The 17,355-nt window shown below is 37.2% G+C and overlaps 1 protein-coding gene across 2 annotated transcripts in view; it reads left to right on the top strand.

Annotated features, from left to right (window-relative positions):
• Positions 1–17,355, top strand: part of LOC123695871 — a 38,121-nt gene that overhangs the window by 13,046 nt on the left and 7,720 nt on the right. For both annotated transcript variants that reach the window (XM_045641820.1, XM_045641819.1), the window contains exons 3-12: positions 6,649–6,928; positions 7,330–7,397; positions 7,642–7,848; positions 8,005–8,135; positions 8,548–8,680; positions 9,483–9,598; positions 10,195–13,783; positions 13,894–14,032; positions 14,367–14,505; positions 14,851–17,162. In XM_045641820.1, coding sequence (XP_045497776.1) covers positions 6,649–6,928; positions 7,330–7,397; positions 7,642–7,848; positions 8,005–8,135; positions 8,548–8,680; positions 9,483–9,598; positions 10,195–13,783; positions 13,894–14,032; positions 14,367–14,505; positions 14,851–17,162 — 7,114 coding nt within the window. The remainder of the gene's footprint in view (positions 1–6,648; positions 6,929–7,329; positions 7,398–7,641; positions 7,849–8,004; positions 8,136–8,547; positions 8,681–9,482; positions 9,599–10,194; positions 13,784–13,893; positions 14,033–14,366; positions 14,506–14,850; positions 17,163–17,355) is intronic.

The raw sequence follows: 17,355 nt of genomic DNA, 5'->3' as shown, positions 1-17,355 counted from the left end.
TTTTGCGTATTACCTACGTATAAACGATCAGTTTTAAAGCAAACATATTCAATTGACCATATGCAAAGGTAAAATTGTGAACTCGCTGATCTTTATCTACGCCGTTTAGGCACGGTATATGTACATTTCATTATTGAAATCCAATTACTGAAGCGTGGGAACGCAACGTTGGAAGGACGAGGCAATGTCACAAGCCATCGCGCGTATTGTCTGCCGATCCCATTTGTGGGTAATTGAATAATGTCCAAAAGCGTGAGCGTCTAGAAAATTCCGCTATTTTTATTTATGAACATTGTGAGACATCGAGAAGCAGTGAATGGTCGTTTTAGTCAGCCAAAAGAATAGATATTTAGACCATATTATGAATCCATATACTTTATGAATAATGCCAAGATGAGTTTCATTTAAATGGAATAAGATATTTTATTCATTAAAAAAATGCAATTTATTATAATTAACATTACTTTCATAGCAAAATGTTAACATTACGAGGGTTCATTAGGGATGCAAAACTAGTTTGTTGCGCGGCTAAAAAGCTTTGCTGCACTTGACAGGATTTTAATTGAGTATTTTTAAGCCTTTATATCTCATGATGAGCCATCGTGCTCATGATGGGTGCTGGGGTACTGCTTTATTGTTATTTTGGCCAAAAAGATTTTCAAAAGTGACTGGTTTAAATATAGCTCGTTTAATTGATGACTGACTTACGAATAAATTTGTATTAACAATGTTCATTTTTAAGTCTTCCATAACATTGCTGAAAATTAATTGACTGATGATAATGAATTCGTCGAGAAACCTACTGTATGCTTTGTAATTGTTTCCATTCCATTAATTTATTTATGTTATGATATATCACCAAGTTAATGGTATAGGTATGAGGTATCTCACCGTCTTGTGGTCGGCATGTAAAACTCAGAAACCGCGTCAATGTCCACATCGCTATTCGAATTATTTTGGCCAAGATGAGTTTCATTTAAATGGAATAAGATATTTTATTCATTAAAAAAATGCAATTTATTATAATTAACATTACTTTCATAGCAAAATGTTAACATTACGAGGGTTCATTAGGGATGCAAAACTAGTTTGTTGCGCGGCTAAAAAGCTTTGCTGCACTTGACAGGATTTTAATTGAGTATTTTTAAGCCTTTATATCTCATGATGAGCCATCGTGCTCATGATGGGTGCTGGGGTACTGCTTTATTGTTATTTTGGCCAAAAAGATTTTCAAAAGTGACTGGTTTAAATATAGCTCGTTTAATTGATGACTGACTTACGAATAAATTTGTATTAACAATGTTCATTTTTAAGTCTTCCATAACATTGCTGAAAATTAATTGACTGATGATAATGAATTCGTCGAGAAACCTACTGTATGCTTTGTAATTGTTTCCATTCCATTAATTTATTTATGTTATGATATATCACCAAGTTAATGGTATAGGTATGAGGTATCTCACCGTCTTGTGGTCGGCATGTAAAACTCAGAAACCGCGTCAATGTCCACATCGCTATTCGAATTATTTTGGCACGAAAACAATATCTTTAATATCGATTCTATTTTCGATCGGTGTTCACGTGTATCTTATTGAACGGGGAGAGTAAATTTTGACTCGGTTTTGCTCGATTACCTGGGGTAGAATTTCTAGAAAGGTCTTCCATATAGTACCATAGTAGAGGTGCATGATGATATGAAATTTTTGATCCTTTATTTAAATGAACTGCACTTACCAATGCCTTGCTTGTTGCTTATCCTAAATCCTTATCTTAGTTAAGGTAAGGTAAGTTCGTTAACGTAGTAGGTTCTCTTTATACTATGGTAGTAGCTTAGTTAAGGACTTAGGTCTTAGGATATACTTTACATAGACATTTTTGCACAAAACTTCATGTACTACAAACGGATGTGACGCCAAATTCTTTCTTCGGTATGTCCCAACTTTAGATATAGAAGTAATGTCCGTAGACACATATCAATGATATGTTGTAAGTATTTTTTAAATACATTTTTCCTGTAAGACTTTTTTGCTATTAGGGTTGGTTGGTTGCACTAAAAAAATTTGCGTTCTTTTTATCGTGCTATTATGTACCTACTACTAATAATATTATATATTAATACTTTATTTAAAGTTTATGAGGTTTTTATTATGTCTGCAAAATACCGTAGTGTAGTGAAAAGGGAAGATGAGAAAAAGGTGAACCCTTTGAAATTAAAAGGGTTGACAAAGGACATCAGGCTTAGCTTCATAGTTACTTCTTTGGCACTTGCCTATTATAATTGGGATCTAAGAAATTGAGTAATTATTTATATTTACTCAAAATTATCGTACATACTTTGCATATAAGTAAAAAAGAAGTTCTAAAAGTGTTGAATGAATAGACATAATACAGCCCTATCTATAGTGCCTAGAATGACGTAAACAGTTTTTCTGCGGTTCGAGGAAGTACGTAATTTATTATTAGTTGGCAATTCACCTGAATTCCTCTTGTACACAGCTTCATTATCAATCATACTAGATGACTCTGTTGTGAAAAAATGTATTTATCAGTATTTTTAAACCATAGTGGAACGGGTTTTTTATTACATAATTTCTTATTGGGTTTTGGAAATAGGTATTAAATGAAAAGTCGGTACGTGCAGTACGATCATGAAATAAATCGTGCAAGAAAAAATAATGTTATTTATTTTTTCGATCTGAGGGTATTTGAACATTAACAAATTTTCAAGTGCGCTAGATAAAAAAAAATAAAAATAAAATAAAGTTTATTTGACTCAGAAACACAAACACATGGAATTTACAGATCTAATTTGCAGGTACATACATTTTGTTACAACCAGAGTTTAAACAATGACCTCTATGCTAGGTTAAACCTGTGTTATAGGGGTCAGGATAGGATAGATTCATACTATGTATTGGGGTCGATGCAATCGCTTATTATCAAACCAGAAAAACATTTGATTTGCAGTTTATTTCATCAAATACATCGATTAATTCTCATTGTTGTTGTCGTAAGATTCGCTCCATTGTTGATCTGTCGTCACAACGCACGGGTTCACAATACGCATGTATGTATGTATGGGCGTGCTGATTTTTTTGTTCGATTGTGTAACTGTTTACACACAATGCTCCGTTTAGATGGTTTAGTGTCGTATGACAACGATGTTTGTAAATATTTGTGTAGTTAAGTATTTGGTGCAGGAAATATGAATGGGATATTCATGATACAGTCTGTCCGGTTAACCGAAATAAGTCATCTATCTCCGACAAACGGATTTTGATCCATTATATAATAAAATGACTGGTACACTTCAACAACAATTCTTATTGAGCTGTATATTGCTGAAATGTATGCGTAACTTCTTCATTGAATCCAACAGTACTACGATAGACAATAGACTATGTTACACTATATTACACTGTGGTTTTTATAGGCATGTCTTTATATCATTTATTCATAAGACTACGTCTTGGTATATAGCTATTAGTATTACATAAACGCTTGCAATACATGTTAATTATGTCCCCGTTCGCACGGTAGATATACCGTGTAATTGACTCGTTGGCTTATCCACGAAATCTACAATTTTTATTCTGTTTTAATAGAAAAACTAAACATAGCCCATTAAATTTTAAAATGCTCACTTTTTGTGAAAAAAAGCATACCTACTCTTGTATGTTTTGTAGGCATTTGCCCAAATGATGTCCTTGTAAATATACGCCGAGATATTTTAAACTAACAGTGTATTACCTTACGAAACACAATAATATAAGAACTAAGAAGCTATAATATGAATATATGATGTACTATAAGTTTTCTACGCAGATTGATGCAACATGATTTGTAAATTTAAAAAGGTATTTATGAAGAAATATGATTGCATATCATGGAATCTCCCATACGTACGTAAACCTAAAGGCATAACTTTGTTGGGCAATGATGTATGAAAAGCGAATTTTTCACAGGAGCAAAAAAAAAATCAATATATCATGTAGTCTTCAATGAAAGGGATGGTCGCGCCGACACTGGGTGCGGTAACTAATGGCTTCGGAGCGCTGAAAACTGCCATTTTCATTTACCCAATTTGATACATGACTCAGTTTTATCGAACCTTGTATCGGTCGCGTATTGAAGTTAACTTTTTTTATTCTAAAGCCGTTTGTCAATTTTTTTCACTAATAGAGGTAACATCAAAATTCACCTATAGAAATGAATTTAATATGGGCGTATGCAAATCGAGGTTTATTAAATTAGGTCAATGGGAGGAGGCAAAGCGATGAGGATTAACCGGCAGGATTTCTGAATTCATTATACTTAAATTAAAAATATTTTTTACGACTTCATTGAATTAGTTTCACGAGGTAATTTTATTCAGTATGAATTCTCTAATCTTCCTGGTCTCCTATTTACTTCGTTTAAAGTATGATAGTAATGAAGGAAAGGTTTTTGACCCGGTGTGTCTGTTCATTAATTAATTATTGAAATTGATATCGAGCTTGAGGTTTCGATTCTTTAGTGAGGAAATATTATGTGATTTTGCTCTCTGCTCCTGTTGGTCTTAGCGTGATGATATATAGCCTATAGCTTTCCTTGATAAATGGGCTATCTAACACAAGGAGATTTTTTTCTAATCGGACCAGAAGTTTCTTAGTAGTTAGTTAGACAAACAAACAAACTTTTCAGCTCTCAGCTTTATAATATTAGTATGAAATTAATTATATGGTATAGCTTATGATCACGATTTATGGAAGCGCCTTGGGGATGCCTTTGTCTAGCTTTGGGAGTTGGGACACAACCTAGCGAATACAATACAACATGTTTATTGTTTATACCTTTGTATGAAATGTCTATCTAGTTTTCATAGAGGTTTTGTTTGAGACTGAATATTCGAGAACTTTTATTAATGTTTTCAAATTATACACCTCATTGCATGGAATGATTTGTCAGTCTTAGTGTAATAAGTCGCAAGGTTTTGGGCATCCATCTTTTTCCTGCCACAGATAAAATCCATAAAATATGTATTTATCTCAATACAATTTGAAATAAATTAGTTACAGAAGAGTTTATCTCATTCGGTATATATTACAATGCGATGCTGTAACATTTTCCAAGGCTACATATAATTATGTATATGTATTTTAATAAGCTATTATGTCCCACTATATGTACTATATTGTAAAATATTGACGTTATGCTGCGATACACGTGTCTAGATAAATGATCACGTCATATGTACGATATTTATTCATATTTTCTTGTCTCCAGCCGAACGAAGGAACAGACAATCAGGTAGCTCTATATGGATGTATTTGTAACGTTTCCATAGATGTTGTTGCTTCATCTCTTTTTGAAGTGAAACTTCTTTATGCGCGTTCAGAGAAAATTTTCAAGGTCGCATCATGGCAATACCGTCACGTCATTAAGGCGATGATTTTGGTATCTTTGAATCTTGTCAAAGAAGTTTCACTTCCAACACGTGTGCTCGGCACACACGCTCTTTTTTATTTTGCGTATTTTTCATGTTCACTAAAGCCGCCATTCACGAATCGTTACGCTACTCTGATAGGATGTTTATCAATGGTTTATTCAGTTTTTTATTGAGCAGTTTGTTTAATAAGGAAATACCTGAGTGATTGTCTTTGTGAGTCATAATCAATAATCATTAATGAGCATCCGTATGCTGATTAATTCGCAGACGTATTGCTGTTTTTATACAGGTTTTTTTTCTATTAATGTTAATTGATAAGAGTTATATTTCTTGAAGTCTGTAAATAAAAGCTAGTTTTATAATGGGTTTTTAAATCTAAATCATTTTATACCAAAGTAAACTATGTCATCCTGTTAAACCTAATACCTATGAATATATTATATTGATTGCAAAAGGGTTGAAGATTTTAAACAGAAGAAATATTATAACTATACTCGAATTTTTCTTTTTATTCTTTTTCACACTATCACTATGATCCGAATTTTACATATAGCGGTAAAATTCGGATCATGCATGAGCTAGCCATATCCGTACCTTCATCATCGTCTCATATAAAACTAAAGAAATTATGAAATTCAGAACAAAATAAAAATCAAATCTGAAATATTGTATAAAGTTATGTAGGTGGTAGACTCGTAGACTTGTTAACAGCTTGGTGCTTCGTAATAGCCACTACAAGATGTAATTATTGCAATCATACTAAGAGTACTTTAAAGGCTTCGCTTGCGTAGGTATACTACCTATTTTACGTACTTTTTATATTTATCACTCGAATTATGATCGTCTGGTCTTTAATTAAGTTATTGGTGTATATTTATCTTATCACGCAGTGTTCAAATGCTATTTTATGTATAGAATAATTTGGATTATTCACGGAAATTTTTTAAAAATATATCTAGCATGAAACGAGACTAGATGACAATAAAAATGGTGCTGCCACCGCCTCCATAATTAGGCATTTAATGTAATAGCTTGAAAACGCACCATTCTGTTGTATTCGTGCCTCATTCTGTTTTATTTATCATCACCATTTGCTATATGTACATGTACATTGGCACATCTTAGACATCACCAAGCCAATCATCGCAAACCATCATACATCCGTATTACTGTAATTTGCTCTCTATTCCCTTGTATTAAACTCCAATTTCCCTCTGCAGTTATTCACAGCGAGCGCGACGCACCTGCACGATGCGCGCCGCTCGCAGCCGCCGGACTCGGGTTTCTCCGAGCCGGTCAACAACAACATCAGCGAGGACAACAACAACGGGCCTATCTCGTTGCGTGAAATGCAGAATATTGCGAACAACAACGCAGCGGCGTACATCATAAGTGAGAATGAGGAGCGGAATAGAGTGAGGGACTCTGTGGTGGAGTTCGAGCCGCTACCGTCAGGGATACGTGTCCTAGACCCATTAGAAAGATGCGCTGATTGGTTCGGTGAGTAGAGCTTGTTCAAAATGCAGTTTATACAGTACGACACAACGTCTTACATTAGTGTGTAGATCGATTTAAAAGATAGTGCAGAAACAAAACATAATAGTTCCTTAAACTGTCGTAAAGAAAATTACTGTCATTGATTTATTGCAGAAATGGCAGTTGTTGTATAAAATACATAAGCAATTCCCATAAAGATGATTATACGACTATTCAACAATATTCAACGACGTGTAATAAATTTCACCTTATTGTACCGAGAAAACTTCGCAACGCTGGTCTAGACCAGGCTTTTGACTTGAATAGGCTTTCTATAAGCGGTCGACTAAATAATTCGTATTGTTATCCCGTAACTGCGACAGTTTTATATTCATTTATTCACGATTCATGTTCATATCTTGTAGGTGGGGAGGACTTTCCGAGGAGTCAGCTGCAGTACCTTCGAGAAATAGGCAGAGGATGGTTTGGCAGGGTGAGTGTATTTAGTTTTAGGATATTTGTTAAAATAATAGTTACTTAAAACGTTGTTTTGTGTAAGGCTCTTCATATTGAAACATAACTTAAATCATATTATGATAAGTCAATATTTATGTCCACCTTGATTGCATTTATTTTCTTAATTTCAGGGTAATTTTATATTCTTCTCGATCACAATAGACAAATGCTTTGTTCATTTCTCACATAATGCATAAATAATACTTTACCACAATCTTCAGGTGGTCGAAGGCGAAGTAGAAGATGGTCCCTCATCAACAACAGTAGCAGTGAAGATATTGAACCAAAACGCAAGTTTGGAAGATAAGGCGCGGTTCCTTGACGAAGCCAGGATGTACCGCGACATCAGTCATGAGAATGTTCTGCCGTTTATAGCCAAGTGTCTCACGGAGGACCCTTGGCTGCTGATGTTCGAGCTGTGCTCTATGGTGAGTTTATCTGCAGTAAATAATGGAGACACAAATTGTGTAAATTTTTGGTCTATAGAAAATGTATGTATCAATTTTTTTGTCTATGGTCACTATTCAAATATAAAATTTAAGAATTTACTCGTTATTGAAGTTGTTATTTTTTCAAAATTGCAGGATCTTCAACAATACCTAGAGATGAACCGTCCCAAAATGGCGATATTGAACGAGAGCGGAGTGCCTCTGCAACTTATGTGTGACGTCAGCTCGGGGTTGGCGCATTTGCATTCTAGAGGATTCCTTTATGGGTAAGATTTTAACTGTTAGCTATTTTAAGGACGTGTCCAAGATTTTGAAACCGTCTATATTTTTTTTCATGGCCTTTCTTGACTTGCCATCACCTCGAAACCAAAAAAAAAAATCCACTGATCGTTACTCGTTAGATAACTCTTTCTAAACGTAAAATAATTTAAGAGTTAAAACTCATCATCATCTCCCTTGCCTTATCCCATTTATTTGGGGTCAGCACATCCAACACTCCTTCTCCACATTGTTCTGTCCTTTGCAGCTTCAGGCGTCAGGCAATTCGTCATTAAATCTTTTTTGATGGTTGAAGTCCAGTTAGTCGGTGGGTTAAGAGTTAAAACTAAACAAAAAAAAAAATATTTTCCATTACTTTCGATGTGTAAAAAATTATTGACAATTTTGACAATATTGCAGTACACTGTGGAGCGGTACAGTGTTAGTACGTGGTACGGAGACAGTGCGTGCTGTACTGGGCCAGTACAGTGAGCGTGAACCCGCTCACCAATGCACCGCGCCCGAGTTGGAAAGGCACCCGCCTGTGCACACGGTAATTTTATTTGTTTTATGTATATAAATGTTTGTTTTGACAGCTAATGTAGTTCTTATAAGCGTAGCGCTAAAGTCGCATATCGCTTGCAGAAGGCAAGCGAGGTACACTTGCTTGTTTGTATGGTCGGGCAAACCAAAGGAGTACTTATTTATAAAATATTAAAGTCTGTTATCGCTTGCAGGTGGCGAGTGAGGTTTTCAAACTCGGCTGCGTTGTTAGCCACGCTCAAATAGCACTTCTTTCAGTAACATTAAAGTTTTATATCGTCTGCAGGCGGCGAGCTAGATGAGGTCACTCGGTTGCATAGAGGGCCAAGCCAAAATAATACTTAGTACAATTTCCCTAAAGTTCAATATCGCTTGCAGGCGGCGATGTATACTCGTTTGGTTGTATCGCCGATCAAGCCAAATAGTACTTATATCCTTTATACCAAAAGTGCACTATCGCTTGCAGGGTGCGAGCGAGGTGTGGTCGCTCGGCCGCGTAATGTGCCAAACCAAAATAGCACTTATTCCAATACCATTAAAATCTCTTTTCGCTTGCAGGCAACGAGCGTGATGCCGTCGCTAAAATAGCACTTATACCTATACTACTAAAGTATTTAATCCCTTGCAGGGTGCGAGCGAGGTGTGGTCGCTCGGCTGCGTAATGTGCCAAGCTAAAATATGACTTATTACCATACAATTAAAGTTTGTAATCCCTTGCAGGGTGCCAGCGAGGTGTGGTCGCTCGGCTGCGTAATGTGCCAAGCTAAAATATGACTTATTACTATACAACTAAAGTTTGTAATCCCTTGCAGGGTGCCAGCGAGGTGTGGTCGCTCGGGTGCGTGGTGTGGGAGGTGTGCGCGTGGGGCGCGCCGCCGCCGCGCCGCCCGCCGCCGCCGCACCTGCCGTGCCCCTACAGGGCGCATCTGTGAGTATACAGGGGATTATGTGAAGTCCCATGTCCCCTAGAGGGGTAAGGGGCAGATGCATTATACATCTGTTTCACTGATCGATTTTCTTTGGGGACAAGTAGGTGATCAGCCTTCTGCGTCCTACCAGGCAGAGACATTTTTTTCTTCGTCTCCACCGGGAATCGAACCCAGGGCCCTCGGTGCTACGCTCACGCGTCAACCACTGTACCAAGGAGGCGGTCGACTAACAGGGGATTATACAGGGTGTTTGTATACAGGGAGGTTTGTATACGGGGTGTTTTGTATACAGGTTGGATTATATACAGGGTGGATTATATGTATACAGGGTGGATTATATACGAGGTGTGTTATATACAGCGTGGATTTTATTCCGGGTGTTTTTTAAATGGGTAACCTATCTTGGTGATAACTACAACGATGCTGCAAAAAAAGAGTTGCTGATGTTCATGAAAACTAATACTGTATTACTGTTGTAGACATTTTGATTGTATTGATAATCGCACGTTTCTGATTTTCGACGAATGCTCCAATTGTTTGTACTTACTTTAATTACCTTCAATGTTATTTATTGTAACTAATATTTCAATTGCAGATACCAAGTGATGCAACTCTGCTGGAATCCAGTACCGGAAAATCGGCCCACAGCGGCTCAAGTGCACGCGTTGCTAAACCACCTTCACACGACACACTCGCGCACCGACAGAGACGATTCACACTTCGAGGAGCGCTGGCAGAGACTCAAACCCAATACCATTCCCAAAATAGACGAACACGTCGCCATAGTACACGCTCCATCCACGTCCACAGACTCGCAATTCGGATCCGACCCAGAATTCGAAAGCGCACACACCTTACCAGATTCTCTTAGTGTTGGCGATACTGCAGTTTCACGATCCAGTAGCATCATGTCGGATAGAGAACCGCTATCGGTTCAAATTAAATCGGACAGTCTAAACAACCTCCACGGCTCCTTTGAAGACGTTGGAAATATCTACCTGACGCACAACGAAGCGGCAGCCATGGATTGCCATCAAGGTAACATTGGCATGGAGGAAAAAGATCAAGATCGCTCTGATAGTTCCGTCGACCCGTGGTTAAAAGACATAATCCAAGGTAGTCAAGATGACGTCAGTTATTTCAAAGACGTAAGCGACGTCATTAAGAATCTGGATAATATATTGAACTCAGAAAAAACGTCGAGTTCAGAGTCGAGCCACCAAGCCAGTCCGTCGAGGGACAATTTGAGCTTGGAGTGCAAGAAAGACTACCCGATGCAAACGAGTCTCGTCAAGTCACCGGGTATAAGGAATTTCCAGAATATTCTCGAAATGGGATTTGATTCGAAATCGGAGGAAAACCAAACGTGCGAAGATGACGTCGACCGTGACACTATAGGCACTTTGAGTCACTCGTTCGAACGCCACAGCGACAGCACCAGCCAGTACACGCTAGAAAATATAACGCCCGAAACGCCAATTAAAGATTTCATACCCAACTTCAATGAATCTCCTACAAACGATCAAAATATTAGCTTAGTTATTGAGAATAAACAATCTTTGCCTCACGATAATGAATTGCCAAACGATAGTAAGTTAGAAGATAGTGATATAAATGTACCTAAGCTGAAGGAATTATGTGAAGCCACAATACCTAGTTTAAGTAATGGAATGGGAAATGAAAAAGACTGTACATCGCACGATAGTAATGTTAACGTAAGGACTGATACTTCGGAACAAACTAAGTCAATAGATTTAATGCCAAGCGAAGGAATTGATAAGTTAGAAGAAGTTATTTCGATAAGTGAAACAAATGAAGAACAAGGTATACTACAAGAAATGGCAAGTGAAGAAATACCGATGCTGAATAATAGTTCTGATAAAAACATTGATAACGTTTTAGTTACTCCTCTAGTCAGTAAGGATCTTAGCTTTTTAAGTGATAGTAAAATTGAAAAATCAGAAGCTTCAGCACTAAGTGAAGGTTTTAAAAATTTAGAATACAATGTTTTACAGACACATGATATTGAAAATGAAGTAAATGATTTTCATAAAGAAGATGTAAAATTTGATGAAGGAAATGTCTCAATAGATAACATAGAAGAACAAGAACATTTACCATTGATATCAGATGAAAGAATACATATCGAAACTTTGGATACAGTTGTTTCTGTGTCTGATAATACAGATATTGCTGAAAATAAGCATGTTGTGATGCCTGATCAAGTTGAATCTCTTGAAATTAAAGTAGCAGACGATGTTAGACTGCCAACTTTGGTAGAATCGCCTGTCGAAAAATATCACTGTAGTCCATCAAAAAGCGATCTTTCTGTAGATAACAAAGTAGTTCCTGTTTCTCTTGGAAACAGCGAAGCATTTTTAAAAGCAGAAAGAGAGGCACAACAAAAGCAACTTTGTGAAGTAAACATCCACAAAGAATTACAAAGTATACCAGTAACTGATATCAAAGGTGATGTTGCTTTGGATTTTGAAGAAACATTTGATAGAAATAAAGATAAGGAATTGAATGATGAAATGCCTGTTCCTGGTACTAAAACAGTTAACTTAGTTGAATTTGATAATATTAGTTTAAGCGAAAGCGCTAAATTACAATGTGAACACGACGTTATACCTAGTGATACCAACAAAGACATTGATCATGAAATTAAACAAATAACATCTCCATTAGACATTGTTCTTCAAAGTTCCAACACGAATGAAGAGTTGATTGAAAAGCAACTTAATGTAGAAAGTGCGCCATTGTTAGAAGTGAAACAAACAAACTTAGAAAATGTAGCAGATGTTTCAGAGCTTCCTGATTCAGTACAAATAAGTGATAGTGCATCCATTGATACAAGTAATACTCTTGAATCTCATGAAAATCTCTTAAAAATACAACCTGATACACCTGAAATAGTACAAAACACTAGTAGAGAAATAGTTTTATCAGATTCCCAATTAGATGAAAGTGTAGAAGATCAAGCAACTGTTCAGTATAAATCTTTGCAATCGGTACATGACAAAGTGCCGAGCGAGTCTACGGAAAGTACGGTTTATATGGATCTATCGAGTAATACAAATAATGAAATATTTAACGACAATAATAAAGAAAATATTCAAGACGTATCTTATATGGAAATTTGTGATATGGAATCGATTGCTTGTGGTAGTGGCAAAAACGAATCAACAGTGTATTTAGATCTGCCCAATGTGATCAGAGAAATGGATGTATTTTTGCATTCGGAAAAGATTTTGAGCAGTCGAGATGTCGAAGTTAAAGATTCGAATGAATTTAAAGATGAGAATGTATGTTCGAGTACGCCTCTAGGTAGCAATAGTTCGGTAGAAAATGTCATAGATGATGTCCCAGATAATGAAACACTTGTGGACCCGGCTATACCAGATTACGGTCCAGGGGTGTCAGTAACGAAACTAGAACAGAAAAGTGTTCCGGAAAGCTTGAGCCCATTCGAGTCTCCAACCAAAAGTCACCACACAGACACGTACGATGAAAACAGTTCCGTAGTTTTAGGTCCGTTTGAAAATTGCACATTGGAGCTATACAAAGGTTTAAAATCGGGCACCGACTTTGTAGATTTACCTAAAGAGGAAATATTGGCATTCTCGTCGAACTTTAGCGAAATAAACCTCGAAACGCCATCACCACTACGCGATGGTAACTTCCTAAACGAAGTGCCAGATTTATTGCATGACGACTTACAATATAACGATCCGTCTACGAGTGAATCGAAGCCAGTTGCATACGAATCACCCGATAATAATACCGATGAGACGTCGACTACAGAAAAGCGTGTTTCACCATCGACTCCACCGAATTCTCCAGGCAACTTTCTAGCCTCCACGTCTCAGCCAACATATATAGTCGATATAGATCTCGAAGCGAACGAACCGATACAGAATATCGATATGAACGAAATAGACATGCAAATGACAGCCAAGTTGGCCATGGCTGAAAATGAAAATAACATGAATATAGAATATTCTGGACCGTTAGAAGAAGTAGTATTGGATGAAACTATGTCTCGATCGAACGACGCATTGCCAGAGTCGTATTTGGCCGGGAACGGGGGGCCTGTTGAAGACGCGCCTGAGAATAGTGTTATCGATGAAGAAAGAATGAAAGAACTAAGGAATGAATTGGAATTGAAACTGCCATTAGCTCAGGTTTGTAGCACAAGTCACTAAGCTTTTAAAATATCAAAATATATTCTGAAAGTTGTTATTACTTTAAAAAAAATACGTGGGAAGTTATAAAATGTTTTTTTTTTCTCCAGGTTGCAGGAATAGAACCCGCAACTTCGTGGACAGAGTTACCGCCTCCCCCCGAACTGCTGGTGACGTACGGCGCACTTAGTCCTATCGCTGAGGAAACTAAGTGCCAGCTATCCGCTTATGAAAATGATGATAATTATTGTGAGTTATAACTAACATTTTAATCATCGTATTTGATTAAAGATTTACTTTTTCCAGATAATAAAAGTGTAAAGTAAACAATTTTTGATTGAATCTCTTTTATTATGACATTTTATGATACAAAGAACAATGTGACAGACAACAATTTCAAGATAGTGCCCTTCAAACATTCATTCTTGAGTATAAAAATTCAATTTTCCAATCATTTTTTCCTTTTGTCACACACACTAAACTTAAAAATACAAAATATAGTAGTATCGTAACTCCTACAGAAAGCGTAAATCTAATTTGAATCCAACCTTTCAATAAATTTTTATGTAATTCTTTCTCCCAGGGAACTTATCCGGACTAACTGAGTCATCCTCATCGTGCGGTGAAGCAGCTCGTTCAGTCGGCTCGGAGCCGCCGTCCGCGCCGAACCACTCCACCTACACCGTGTGTACCGATCGCTCGAGGACGTATACATTGCCGCCGTGAGTATACACACACACACACACACACACACACACACACAAAAAAAACACACCAAAAAAACTACACATGCATGCACGCTCAAATATACACGAGTACACTGTTCACCTACGCTTGTACGTGTACAGTGTACTCGTTCACACTTACGTACGTACAGATAATAATGACGCATTTCGCAAACATACGCGCTCATACACATACAGTATACATGCAGACACGCATATGCACACACATGCGTACGCACGAAACACACGCACGCTCATGCGCATACAGACCAATACATCAAGGATACTTGAAAAACAGCTCTTCGTGTATGTTATTTTATGTATATTTTTAATTATTTACAGAGTTACAATGAGTGCTGATAGCCTTAACGCCAGTCCTTTGAAGAAAGCTCCCGAAAACGTTACGTCACCGATAAACGATCGAACTTATAATAAAGACGATGAAGAGAATGAATCGAACTGTGAAAGAATATCGCAAGTGTCGCCATTTCTTCTAAGTCCGTCTACAGATATATCTGCCCCTGATAACTCAGACTTGAACGCTGCGTTATCAACGCTTTCTAAAATAACTGTCCCAACGGATGCCAAGTCGTCAAAACCCTCTGAAACACAATGCTTGTCAAAAGCAACGAGCATAGATTCGTGGTGTTCCAACGATACACTTTACAATGTGGAAGAAAACTTTGATGATCTAGCCATGGATCCCGATATACCATTGGATTTTGAGCCCGAACAAGATGCAGAAAAGAGCGAAAGCGAAGACACTCTCACTCATAATGGAGATGATAAAGAACTCAGCCATTGCTCCACGTACATTGTTCACGATAGCAAGTCAGAAGCTTGTGAGACTTTCTCTCCCGATTCTATAACAGCGAACGATAATTATACTTACACGAAAATGAAGACAGGCACGACGCCTTCAGTCAATACAGAGCTCAACGATTCGACAAAAAATACTCAAACTAAAGATCTAGCATACGGCACGCTTGCTTCCGGAATGCCGTCTTATTCTAATTGTACTACAGAACTAGCGTCTGGTTTCGACGATACATGGAAATTACCTCAACCAGAATTGGTGAGACGATCTCCTGTCCCCGATGATGTTAATTTTACACCACCACAACAAATTGAAGATAAAAGTATTGATTGTGGAAGTCCACAAGTATTTTTGAAGCCTAGCCTCAAAAAGATGGATAGCGTAGAGATCACCTGTTTCAATGAACAATCGGGTGACATGGAACATTCATTAGTTATTGAACATCCTCTCGTGTCGGTTGAAGTGAATGATAGTCCCAATATTAATTTCAAAGACATGGCGCATACCGTCACAAGTACACCGGTGACAGAAACAGACAACGACAAAGATAATGTAGAAGCGATTCCCTGCGACATCCCAAACTTAAAAGTAGATCAAATCGATTCTGAAATGAGTGTCAATAGCTTAACAAATTTCCAATCGTTTTTACATTCTGTTGAAATCCGACCGCAAGACATATCATCCAACAATAGCAAGGAAGGCGGAACAAACTCTGATACAGACATTTTCGAAAGTGATAGCAAAATATTTAGCAAAAATAGCAACGCTGACAGCCTTGCTGTCTCGAAAAAGACTATGTCATATTCAGATTTTGAAAATTCAGCTGTTACAAAACCTCAGGATCTCCATTCGAGGCAGAAGTCAAGTCAAAGTATGGAGAGCGGTGTCGGCTCTGAGGATTTTCGGAACTTTGAGACCTCTGTGAGAGATCGACCGCAGGATTTATCATCTTTGATCGACGCTAGTTCCCTCCTACTAAAAAGTGAAAGGCGATCTAGTGAGATCGCAGCTAACAGCTTTGCAAACAAAACATGTGACATACCAGAACAATCGACTAGCAAAATTCCACCTGAACCATCAATTATAATCAATCCAACGTTCAAAAGTTTTAGGGAATCACCAGAAATGGATGTTTATCAATCGAATATATTTATTACGGACTTAGATATTGAAGATGAAAATGAACAACCTCATTCTATTATCATCACCGAAAGTCCGTTGTTAGCAAGAATGAGTACGAGCAATAGTTTCGACTCTCATAAAGAAGAAAATCGAAAAATGCACTTCGATTCCCATGTAAACGAAAGAGAAACAAGACCTTTTGATATTAGTCCAAAACTGGAATCAAAAGTAAATGGAATGAACGCTGAAACAACACAAAATAGAGACGATAGTACAAAATCCAATGTTTTAATATCTCCAAGTGGTTCGGAAGAAAAAAACGACAAAGTTTCGAACGAGCCTGTTGAAACAAAACAACCAGACGAAGATAAACAAGAAGATAGTATTAAATGCAATGGTAGCAATGAAGTATTTGCAACAGTAAATTTTTTAAACGAACCCTTTGAAGAGCTCTTAGAGAGTAACGTCGATGATAATGAAAGTAATAACGATTTGAACAAAGAAATGTGTAGCGAAATATCGACTTTGAATTTATCAACCAATGAAGCTAAGAGCCCTGAGGGAAATGATTCGGAATCATACGTGAATATACAAGGTGTGAATGGTGATGGTGAGAGTCAAGCTACTACGGTGACGGAGGATTTTTTACAAAATGAAAAGAAATTTTGTCAACTAGACTCGTATCTGCCCCTCCTGAGTGATATAAGATTCACAGGTATGATATTTTTTGTTTATATAAATCTATACTAATATTATAAAGCTGAGGAGTTTGTTTGTTTGTTTGAACGCGCTAATCTCAAGAACTACTGGTCCGATTTGAAAAATTATTGCATTATTAGTGATAGATAGCAAATTCATCGAGGAAGGCTATAATAGGCTATTCATATATCATCACGCTAAGACCAACA

This window comes from Colias croceus, chromosome 11, assembly GCF_905220415.1.
Source record: "Colias croceus chromosome 11, ilColCroc2.1".
In the NCBI taxonomy this organism is placed as follows: Eukaryota; Metazoa; Arthropoda; class Insecta; order Lepidoptera; family Pieridae; genus Colias; species Colias croceus.
Note: the sequence above shows the minus strand (reverse complement) of the source record. Positions and strands in the feature narration are given on the sequence as shown.